A 12,348-nucleotide genomic window follows, 5' to 3' on the forward strand; every position below is an offset into this window, starting at 1 on the left:
TTTGGGTTCCGCCAGGACCACTCGGCTCCAGACCTCATTACAGCCTTGGTCCAAACATGGACAAAAGAGCTGAATTCCAGAGGTGAGGTGAGAGTGACTGCCCTTGACATCAAGGCAACATTTGACCGAGTGTGGCACCAAGGAGCCCTAGGAAAATTGAAGTCAATGGGAATCAGGGGGAAAACTCTCCAGTGGTTGAAGTCATACGTAGCACAAAGGAAGATGGTAGTGGTTGTTGGAGGCCAATCATCTCAGCCCCAGGACATTGCTGCAGGAGTTCCTCAGGGCAGTGTCCTTGGCCCAACCATCTTCAGCTGCTTCATCAATGACCTTCCCTCCATTGTAAGGTCAGAAATGGGGATGTTCGCTGATGATTGCACAGTGTTCAGTTCCATTCGCAACCCCTCAGATAATGAAGCAGTCTGTGCCTGCATGTAGCAAGACCTGGACAACATCCAGGCTTGGGTTGATAAGTGGCAAGTAACATTCGCGCCAGACAAGTGCCAGGCAATGACCATCTCCAACAAGAGAGAGTCTAACTACCTCCCCATGACATTCAACGGTATTACCATCGCTGAATCCTCCACCATCAACATCCTGAGGGGCACCATTGACCAGAAACTTAACTGGACCAGCCATATAAATACTGTGGCTGCAAGAGCAGGTCAGTGGCTGGGTATTCTGCGGCGAGTGACTCACCTCCTGACTCCCAAAGCCTTTCCACCATCTACAAGACACAAGTCAGGAGTGTGATGGAATACTCTCCACTTGCCTGGATGAGTGTAGCTCCAACAACACTCAAGAAGCTCGACACCATCCAGGACAAAGCATCCTGCTTGATTGGCACCCCATCCACCACCCTAAACATTCACTCCCTTCACCACCGGCGCACTGTGGCTGCAGTGTGTACCATCCACAGGATGCACTGCAGCAACTCGCCAAGGCTTCTTCGGCAGCACCTCCCAAACCCGCGACCTCTGCCACCTAGAAGGACAAGGACAGCAGGCACATGGGAACAACACCACCTGCACGTTCCTCTCCAAGTCACACACCATCCCAACTTGGAAATATATCGCCATTCCTTCATCGTCGCTGGGTCAAAATCCTGGAACTCCCTACCTAACAGCACTGTGGGAGAACCTTCACCGCACAGACTGCAGCGGTTCAAGAAGGCGGCTCACCACCACCTTCTCAAGTGCAATTAGGGATGGGCAATAAATGCTAGCCTTGCCAGCGACACCCACTTCCCATGAATGAATAAAAAATAATCTGCCATTACCTTGCTGTTTATTACTCTATCATCTGCATCTTTGATGTGCTCACATCTCCCTTAGCCACTCACTCTTAATATATTTATAAAAAGTTTTACTATTCGCCTTTATATTACTTGCAAGATTTTTTTCATTTTTCCCTTTTGCAGCCCTCAATATTTTCTTTGTGTCCCTTTTTTGTTTTCTGAGTCACCCCCAGTTCTCTGGATTACCATTTTTCTTGGCATTTGTGTAAGCCACTTCCTTTAGCTTTCTACTGCATCATACCTCACATGTTCACCATGGTTACTTGACTGTACAAGTGGAACTTTTGTTCTTTAGGGGTGTGTACTGATACTGTATTGTACTAAGTATTTATTTGAATACCTCCCACTGTTTTTCTGTGGGTTTGCCTGTTAACAGCTCAGCCCAGTTTAACATGTTCAGCTTACGCCTCATTCCTTAAGTTTGAAAGTTTGGTTAGAGTGTGATCCTTCTCCTTCTCAAACTTAATGTCAAACTCTTATGGTCACTGTTTGAAAGATGCATTCTCGGTTTACATTGAGCAGATTTATGATGCCCATTATTATGAGAAAAGATTAGCAGGTAACATGGAAGGGAATACTATAGTCTTTTATAACCATATAAAGAATAAAAGGATAGTCATTGGAAGGGTGGGGCCGATTAGGGACCAAAAAGGAAATCATCTTGTGGAGGCATAGGGTATGGCTGAGGTACTAAATACATTGCATCCATCTTCACTAGAGAAGAGGATGCTGCCAATGTCACAGTAAAGGATGAGGGGGTAGAGAAATTGGATAGGATAAAAATAGGTAAAGAGGAGGTGCTTAAAAGGTTGGCAGCGCTCATGTGTAGAAAAGTGCTGAGGGAAATTGGGTGGAAATTGCTGAGGCTCCGGCCACAATCTTCCAATCCTCCTTAGATATGGGCTTAGTGCCAGAGGACTGGAGGATTGAAAATGTTACGTTCAAAAAAGGGGAGAGGCATAAACCCAGCAATTACAGGCCAGTCAGCCTAACATCAGTGGTGGGGAAACTTCTAGAGATCATAATGTAGGACAAAATTAATTGTCACTTGAAAAAACATGGGTTAATAAATGACAGCCAGCATGGATTTATTAAAGGCAAATCGTGTCTAACAAACTTGACTGAGTTCTTTGGTGAAGTAATGGAGAGGGTTGTGTATATGGAGAGGGTTGTGTATATGGAGAGGGTTGTGTATATGGACTTTCAAAAGGTGTTTGATAAAGTACCATATAATAGACTTGTTAGCAAAATTGAAGCTAATGGGATTAAAGGGACAGTGGCAGGGTGGATACAAAATTGTCTAGGGAAAGAAAGCAGAGAGTAGTGGTGACCGGTTGTTTTTCAGACTGGAGGGAAGTATACAGTGGTGTGCCCCAGGGGTCAGTATTCGGACCACTGCTCTTTTTAATATATATTAATGACCTGGACTTGGGTATACAGGGTATAATTTCAAAGTTTTCAGCTGACAGGAAACTTGGAAATGTAGTAAACAATGTGGAGGAGAGTAACAGACTTCAGGAGAACATGGACAGACTGGTGAAATGGGCAAACACATCGCAGATGAAATTTAATGCAGAGAAATGATGCATTTTGGAAGGAAGAATGAGGAGAGGCAATATAAACTAAATGGTACAATTTTAAAAGGGGGTGCGGGAACAGGGAGACCTGGGGGTGTATGTACACAAATCTTTGAAGATGACAGGACAAGTTGATAAGTGTTTAAAAAAAAGCATAGGGGATCCTGGGCTTAATTAATAGAGGCATAGGGTACAAAAGGAAATTATGGTTATTCTTTATAAAACACTGGTTCGGCCTCAGCTGGAGTATTGTGTCCAATTCTGGGCACCACACCTTAGGAAGGATAGCAAGGCCTTCGAGAGGGTGCAGAGAAGATTTACTGGAATGGTAGCAGGGATGAGGAACTTTAGTTATCTGGAGAGACTGGAGTAGTTCTTTTTGAAGAGAGGAGGTTAAAGGGAGATTTAATTGAGGTGTTCAAAATTATGAAGGGTTTTGATAGAGTAAATAAAGAGAAACTGTTTCCATTAGCAGGAGGGTCGGTAACCAGAGATCACAGATTTAAGATAATTTGCAAAAGAACCAAAAACAACGTGAGGAAACATTTTTTTACGCAGCGAGTTGTTCTGCTCTGGAATTCACTGCCTGAAAGGGTGGTGGAAGCAGATTCAATAATAACTTTCAAAAGGGAATTGGATAAATACTTGAAAAGGAAAAAATTGCAGGGCTATGGGGAAAGAGCAGGGGAATGGGACTAATTGGATAGCTCTTTGAAAGAGCCGGCACAAGCAGGATGGGCCGAATAGCCTACTTCTGTGCTGTATGATTCTGTGATTATTATCTATCGAGTTAGAGCAGTGAGCTATAAGATTCTAGTTCTGATTCTGCAATCAGATTGTGATTGGAACATTCTGGGGTTACATTGGACTGATTGACGTTGCCGAGTTTTATCTGTATATTCCCTTCTTACCTCAATATGTAGGATGCTGCCATCTTCCTTTATCTGCCATGGGTCTGAAGCAGACCCCTATTTTAACCCTTGCCTCTATCTGCATGTTAATCCTGGCCAGATTTATTTTTGCACTCTCTTGATTTCAGCTTCCTTTAATTTCCTAGTTATCCTGAACACATAGAGCTACCCTGCCTCGCGTCATGTCCACTCTCTCTTTCCTGAACAGCCTGTATCTCTCGATACTGAATTAGACCCCACACTTTGTGCATTCCCTCCAACCATCAGGTTTTGAAGCAGACGTCGAGGTTTCTGCCCATGTTCCAGCCTGTCAGTGTTTCAGAAGAAAAATCAGCTTTTGTTATAGGATTGGAAGTTGCCAACCAACCAGATTAGTTGAGAGGGTAGGACGGGCGGCTGTCTGACCCAATCAGATTGGCGGGTTATTTTATGTATTGAAGGCTGCATTAAATGGCAGATAAAGGAATACCAAATGAGTGGGTTAATTATTCACTATTATTGCTGACAGTAACTTCTGACCTTGTGTGTTTGAATTACACAGCAGGGTAATCAGCATCTAATTGAGAAAGGACAGGTGAATGTTCCTATGTGACCCTTTGTCAGAACTTGTTCTAAGGTTTTATTCTCCCTGAAGCTAGTTTAAAACAAAAGTTACAAACAGGTGATGCATTTGCACCCCTCCCCCACCCCGTGGTGAAATGTAACCATCTCCAGAACATCTGGAGGCAAAACTAGAGCAAAGGGTGGGCTTTATTGGGGAGTAATCACTACCTTGTACAAATTCACCACCACTCCTTCACTCTTGTACTTTATGTCCTAAAATGCTGTTGGACTTTTTACAACTTTACTTATCTGCACTCACATTCTCAGGAAATTATATATTTCAACCCCAATATTTCTCTGTTCATCCACAGCCTTCAAAGTCTTTCCATTCAGTGTTCACTCCCATTCCTTATTTTTCCTCCCAAAATGTATCACCTCTCACTCTTCCACATCAAGAGAACTGCCCCCACTCCCAACGCTTCTCCAATCAAGCACCATCCATTTACCCGAACTCTGTTTCCTGTCTCATCCAACTTTCTACCCATGATGCTACATTTCTTATTATACCAGACACCTGAATTTTTGAGACACCTTTTGTTAGCTGTTTTGAGTGTTGAGGAAGCAGCTTTTTTATTGGTTAGCTGGTTTTCTGTCATTCTTTCTGTTGAATTTGTTTCATGAAATCGACGTCAGTAATGACCAGCAGCCATTTGTATATTAAAATGGCGAAAGAATAACCGTAACATGGAAGTCTCACTCATAGTTTCAATCTAAGATTACTTTTTATAGTCTATTATTTTTACATTAATGCAATAATAATATTAGAAAAGTGTTTTTCAGCAGGCAATCTAGCTAAATTTGTTTGTTTGTTGGCCCCATTCCTCCCCTCTCCAGCTGTTCTCTATCTCCACTTCCTCACATGGAGATGCATTTAGTTTAGGGAAGTGGGCCTTGGGCTTCGTGGAATACCCAGCCACTGGATCCGACCAGGGCTCAGTCCTGCTCCACACTCATCACACAGCAACTTTGATCTCCGCAAGAGATGGAATTTCAGGAGACCAGGAGTAAAAATAGTAAATAAAATAAAAACGGGGGAGGTGGCTTCCTGTTATCACCATTACAATGGGGGCTGAGAAATGACACCTTATATAATACACCTGGGACACTGTGCTAAAGACAGCTGTAAGTAACTATACAGTAACTTCATTGATGCATTTATGGGGAAGCTAGATAAACACGTGGGAGAAAGGAATAGAAGGATATGTTGATGGGGTTAGATGAAGTAAGGTGGGAGGAGGCTCGTATGGAGCATAAACATGTACCAGTTGGGCCGAATGGCCTGTTTCTGTGCTGTAAATTCTCTGTAAATCTATGTAACTGTGGATGGAGAATGAGGATAATATGGGGGGGGGGGGGCGGGGGGTGAAAACTGCTGCCTGATCACCTGCTATGTAACTTGCTGTGTCTCTGCACAGGTACATTGCCATCATCCACCCCTTGAAGCCCAGGCTGTCCTCCAGCTCGACTAAGATAGTGATTGGTGTTATCTGGCTCCTGGCCCTTGCTCTGGCGTTCCCACAGTGTTTCTATACCCGTATTATGAAATTGGAGAGCAGAGTGATCTGTAAAGTGAACTGGCCCGGGGATATCGGAGGACAACATCAACTCACGTAAGAAACTGCTTATCAATTACCTGCGATCTCAGTCCTGCTGTTACAACCAATGCTAATTATGGCCCACTTGCAATTGTGAACTATATTCTTATCCAAAAATAAATTCCATAGCTTCAGGAAAATAACAAATGCAATTGTCACACTCTGGTGACATTTTGCTCTGAAACAACTGATACCTCCTGGTTTCTACACCTTGAGCTACTGTGAATAGAATTTGTGTGAAAATGGCAGTGTTGTGTTTCCATAGGAAGAATAGGTATTAAGTTATCAGGATAGGTTGAACCTTCATTGTGTTTGGTAATTGGCAGTTCTGGTTAAACTGTGGCAGGGCAATGCGAAGGACAAATGGAGTTGCTTTTCCTGTGGTTATAAAGGTTTGCTAACCCTGATTGGTGGATTCTCTGAAGTCCAGCCTGCCATTGTTGATACCTCTGCAGCCCCACACACTCTGTAGCCAGCAGTGCCCCCTACAGAAGCACAAGGGCTTTGTGTGTGACAATCTGCACCTGACACTGCAGGTCATTGCCCAATTTCCAGGAAACACTCAGCACTTCAGGTACTTTGCGAAGTCTAGGGAATCCTTCAGCAAAGTCCAGCCGAAGCTTACCAGATCAGTGTGGTGTGCAGCATTCACCATAGCATGGCAATTCAGAGGGACATCCGTATGGCCATCTCCAAGAAGAGAGAGCCTAATTCTTGACATTCAAAGGCATCACCATTGCTGAGCCCCCACCATTAACATCCTGGGAGTCACCATTGACCAGAAACTCAACTGGAGCAGCCACATAAATGCTGTGGCTACAGGAGCAGGTCAGAGGCTGGGTATTCTGCGGCAAGTGACTCACCTGCTGACTCCCTAAAGCCTCTCCATCATCTACAAGGCACAAGTCAGGAGTGTGATGGAATAATCTCTACTTACCCGGATGGGTACGTTGCAACAACACTCAAGAAGCTCGACACTATCCAGGACAAAGCAGCCTGCTTGATCAACACCCCATCCACCACCTTAAACATTCACTCCCTTCACCACCGGCGCACTGTGGCTGCAGTGTGTACCATCCACAGGATGCACTGCAGCAACTCGCCAAGGCTTCTTCAACAGCATCTCCCAAACCTGCAACCTCCACCACCTAGAAGGACAAGAGCAGCAGGCACATGGGAACAAGACCACCTGCACGTTCCCCTCCAAGTCACACACTTTATGACTTCAACCAGAAGACCACAATAACTCACTGATAGTCTATATGTAACTGGTAGTAATAGGTGTAATGCCCCGCTATCCCACCTGTAACTAGTAGTAATCCTATAACCCACTGATATTCATCCTGAAACTATAGCCGGAATCCCCCTGCACTACACAAGGTGCGGTCAGGCTCCCCATTCGATGCCACTTTTAATTGGTCCGATCTCTCTCCCTATCTCCTTGGACTGTGGTTCTGTGTCAAGGTGACGACCCTGAACTGGGAGCCTCAGTTAGAGCCGATCTGTGCTTGGACTTCACACGTCAGAACCAGCAGACACAGACCGACCTGAACCAAAAAGAGAGTTCACACAAAGGGCAGGGGGCTCAGTGTTTGGGGCACTTCTCACAGGGCACATCATCCTAAACGCAGCTCAGCACCAACATTCCTAAACCACTCCCTGGGCTCGGACTCAATAAAGGAGAGTATTCACAGAAAGATAGGAATTACTGCACAGGAGGAGGCCATTCGGCCCCTGGTGCTGACACTCTCTCCAAAAACCCCATTTCCCCAGATACTTCTTTATTTCTCCTTTTTAAATATTTATCCCTTTCCCTTTTAAATGTTCTAGTCCCTACCTCAATAGCCACATGTGATTAAGCAACCCATGGTCTAATAGCCCTCAGTTCAAGAACCTTCCTTCCCTTGTGTTTCTTCCAGTGAGAATCCTCGGTCTCCATCCCCTTGTTCCCCATTCACCCACCAGTGGAAATAATCTTTCACTATTTACCCAAAGTAAGGTCCCCAGGTTTCATTCTCACCTTTACTGGCTGCTCCTCTCTCTCAGTATCGCTCCCACTCACCACATTGCTGCTGCTCCTGGCACTGCAGGAGATGCTGGTCCCCGTGCCCACCCCATTCACCCTCTCTTCACCTACCTCCCCCTCTACCCATTCCCGAGTCCCCCCCCCACCCTCTCCCGGCTCTCCCCCCCCCCCCCCCCCCCCCCCTCCCCCTTTCTCCCCACTCCCTAGTGTCCAACTCTCCCTAGTCCCCCCCTTCCCTACTCCCCAGTCCCCCTCTCTCCCCGCTCCCCAGGCCCCCCTCTCTCCTCCCTGACCCCCGACGCCCTGTCCGCTGTCACACTCCCCTGCCCCGAACCCCAAAGCCTGACTTCAGTTCTGGGTCACCCCTGATCACTTGCCCCCTAGTCCCTGTTCACCCAAACCCCACACTTCTCCCCACTCCGGCTCTCTCCCTCTCTCACTCAAATGCCCTTGACATCAAGGCAGCATTTGACCGAATGTAGCACCAAGGAGCCCAAGTAAAATTGAAGTCAATGGGAATCAGGGGGAAAACTCTCCAGTGGCTGGAGTCATACCTAGCACAAAGGAAGATGGTAGTGGTTGTTGGAGGCCAATCATCTCAGCCCCAGGGCATTGCTGCAGGAGTTCCTCAGGGCTGTGTCCGAGGCCCAACCATCTTTAGCTGCTTCATCAATGACCTTCCCTCCATCATAAGGTCAGAAATGGGGATGTTTGCCGATGATTGCACAGTGTTCAGTTCCATTCGCAACCCCTCAGATAATGAAGCAGTCCGTGCTCTCATGCAGCGAGACTTGGACAACATCCAGGCTTGGGCTGATAAGTGGCAAGTATCATTCGCGCCAGGCAAATGCCAGGCAATGACCATCTCCAACAAGAGAGAGTCTAACCACCTCCCCTTGACATTCAACGGCATTACCACTGCCGAATCCCTCACCATCAACATCCAGGAGGTCACCATTGACCAGAAACTTAACTGGACCAGCCACATAAATACTGTGGCAACAAGAGCAGGTCAGAGGCTGGGTATTCTGCGGCGAGTGACTCACCTCCTGACTCCCCAAAGCCTTTCCGCCATCTACAAGGCACAAGTCAGGAGTGTGATGGAATACTCTCCACTTGGCTGGATGAGTGCAGCTCCAACAGCACTCAAGAAGCTCGACACCATCCAGGACAAAGCAGCCCACTTGATTGGCACCCCATCCACCACCCTAAACATTCAATCCCTTCACCACCGGCGCACCGTGGCTGCAGTGTGTACCATCCACAGGATGCACTGCAGCAACTCGCCAAGGCTTCTCCGACAGCACCTCCCAAACCTGCAACCTCTACCACCTAGAAGGACGAGGGCAGCAGGCACATGGAGGGGAACGTGCAGGTGGTGGTGTTCCAAGTCACACACCATCCTGACTTGGAAATATATCACCATCCTTCATCGTCGCTAGGTGAAAATCCTGGAACTCCCTTCCTAACAGCACTGTGGGAGAACCTTCACCACATGGACTGCAGCGGTTCAAGAAGGCGGCTCACCACCACCTTCTCAAGGGCAATTAGGGATGGGCAATAAATGCCGGCCTTGCCAGCGACGCCCAAATCCCAGGAAAGAATTTTTTAAAATTCCCGAAGTGAGGACAGGCTCTCTGCCGGGGTGGGGTGATGTCATGGAGCGCAGTGGCAGGGGGAGTGGGTGCTATTGCAGTAAGAATGTTGAAGCATGAAGTTCTCCCTGACTGCTGGCAGCAGTGCCTCTGATTTGGCAATAGTGCTAAGTGCCATGGATCAGATGTTGCATCCCTGAGCATTTCCAAAGATCACCAGCTGGTTTGCCCACTGGATTCTCTCTCTCTGATGGTGCACCAAACATACAGTGATTTAATAAAGAAGCTAACTGATCAAGATGTAGCCATGTGTTTGCACCTTGACAACATTGTGTGGACCAAACATGTTGTGCTCACCTGCTTAGAGTTTAGGGCACTAATGTGCCTGACCTCCGAGCACTCCCAGCACGGCGCACACCAAGTATTGGGAGTGCCGTCAAAATATGTGAATGAACTGACCTTGCATTATGGTGCAAGGGCCCCTGATGGACATGTCCTGCACTATCACCAATAGGTGCTACTCAGAGGACAGTGCATTGGGCCAGTGCTAGTGCGGGCTGAAGTGCACTGGACACCCTCTCCCAGAAAACTAGTCATAGCTGTTGGAGGACAATAGCACACCCGGGGTAATGAGCGCAGAGGGGTTGAAATCGTGCACTCAGCCTGCGAGCTGGGCTCACCAAGCTCCCAAGCTGTCCCATAATGTACACGGCCCCCACCAGGAAATTGCCCAGCTCACAGTGGGCAGCCAGCTGGTCTTCATTGGGTGCTGGCATCCCACAATGCAGCCCGGCATTCCCGGTCCATCTGTACATTATATAATGGGGCTGCGGAGCTTTTTCTGGCAGTCTGGTGCTCAGACTGCATTGTCAGCCCCATAAGGTTCCTCTTGTACTAGCACAGCATAATGCTCATTCATAGGGGCTGATAATGTGAGCTGTGTGCGATGCTTATCAGGCCCTCTGCGCACCATGGGAGAACTGACCTTGCCAGATAACACAAGGTCAGCTAACTTGAAAACTTTCATGGCATACTTAATATTGTTTTTTAGACTGGAGGGAAGTATGCAGTGGTGTTCCCCAGGGGTTGGTATTTAGACTGCTGCTCTATTTGATATATATGAATGACCTGGACTTGGGTATAGAGGGTATAATTTCAAAGTTTGCAGATGACACAAAACTCTGAAATGTAGTAAACAATGTGGAGGATAGTAACAGAGTTAAGGAAGACATAGAAAGACTGGTGAAATGGGCAGACACATGACAGATGAAATTTAATGCTGAGAAGTGAGAAGTGATATATTTTGGTAGGAAAAATTAAGAGAGGCAATATAAACTAAATGGTACAGTGTTGTAGGGGATGCAAGAACAGAGAGACCTGGGGGTCTACGTACACAAATATTTGAAGGTGGCAGGATAATTCGAGAAAGTTGTTAAAAAGTCATATGGGACCCTGGGCTTTATTAATAGCGACATACAGTAAAACCTTACATTTACATCCTTAGATACAGGGGTGGTGCCAGAGGACTGGAGAATTGCAAATGTTACACCCTTGTTCAAAAAAGAGCGCAAAGATAAACCCAGCAACTACAGGCCGGTCAGTTTAAACTCAATGGTGGGGATACTTTTAGAAATGATAATCCGGGACAGAATTTACAATCACTTGGATGAGTGTGGATTGGTTAGGGAAAGCCAGCACGGATTTGTTAAAGGCAAATCGTGTTTAACCAACTTGATAGAGGTTTTTGATGAGGTAACAGAGAGGGTAGATGAGGGCAATGCAGTTGATGTGATGTATATGCACTTTCAAAAAGCGTTTGATAAAGTGCCACATGGTAGGCTTGCTATTAAGACTGCGGCCCATGGAATAAAGGGGACAATAGCAACATGGATACTGAATTGGCTAAATGACAGGAAACTGAGAGTAGTGGTGAACGCTTGTTTTTCGGACTGGAGGGAGGTGTACAGTGGTGTTCCTCAGGGGTTGGTGCTGGGACCACTGCCTTTCTTGATATATATTAATGACTTGGACTTGGGAGTACAGGGCACAATTTCAAAATTTGTGGATGACACAAAACTTGGAAAGGTACTGAACAGTGAGGAGGATAGTGATAGACTTCAAGAGGATATAGACAGGCTGGTGGCAAGGGCGGATACATGGTAGATGAAATTTAACGCGGAAAAATGCGAGGTGATACATTTCAGTAGGAAAAATGAGGAGAGGCAATATAAATTATATTCTAAAAGGGGTAGAGGAACAGAGGAATCTGGAAGTGTATGTGCACAAATTGTTGAAGGTGGCAGGGCAGGTTGAGAAAGCGGTTAAAAAAGCATACGGGATCCTGGCCTTTATAAATAGAGGCATAGAGTACAAAAGCAAGGAAGTCATGATGAACCTTTATAAAATGCTGGTTCAACCACAACTGGAGTATTGTGTCCAGTTCTGGGCACCGCACTTTAGGAAGGATGTGAAGGCCTTAGAAAGGGTGCAGAAGAGATTTACTAGAATGATTCCAGGGATGAGGGACTTTAGTTATGTGGATAGACTGGAGAAGCTGGGGTTGTTCTTCTTGGAACAGAAACGGTTGTGAGGAGATTTGATAGAGGTATTCAAAATCATGAAGGGTCTAGACAGAGTAGATAGAGAGAAACTGTTCCCATTGGTGGAAGGGTCAAGAAGCAGAGGTCATAGATTTATGGTGATTGGCAAAAGAACCAAAGGTCACATGAGGAAAAACTTTTTTA

The 12,348-nt window shown here is 46.2% G+C and overlaps 1 protein-coding gene across 1 annotated transcript in view; it reads left to right on the forward strand.

Annotated features, from left to right (window-relative positions):
- The window catches only part of tacr2 (tachykinin receptor 2), a 116,128-nt gene that overhangs the window by 19,708 nt on the left and 84,072 nt on the right, over window positions 1-12,348 (forward strand). The window contains exon 2 of the mRNA XM_068002777.1: window positions 5,804-5,998. Within this exon, the coding sequence (XP_067858878.1) occupies window positions 5,804-5,998 (195 nt within the window). The remainder of the gene's footprint in view (window positions 1-5,803; window positions 5,999-12,348) is intronic.

This window comes from Heptranchias perlo, chromosome 21 (genome assembly GCF_035084215.1).
Source record: "Heptranchias perlo isolate sHepPer1 chromosome 21, sHepPer1.hap1, whole genome shotgun sequence".
Lineage (NCBI taxonomy): Eukaryota > Metazoa > Chordata > Chondrichthyes > Hexanchiformes > Hexanchidae > Heptranchias > Heptranchias perlo.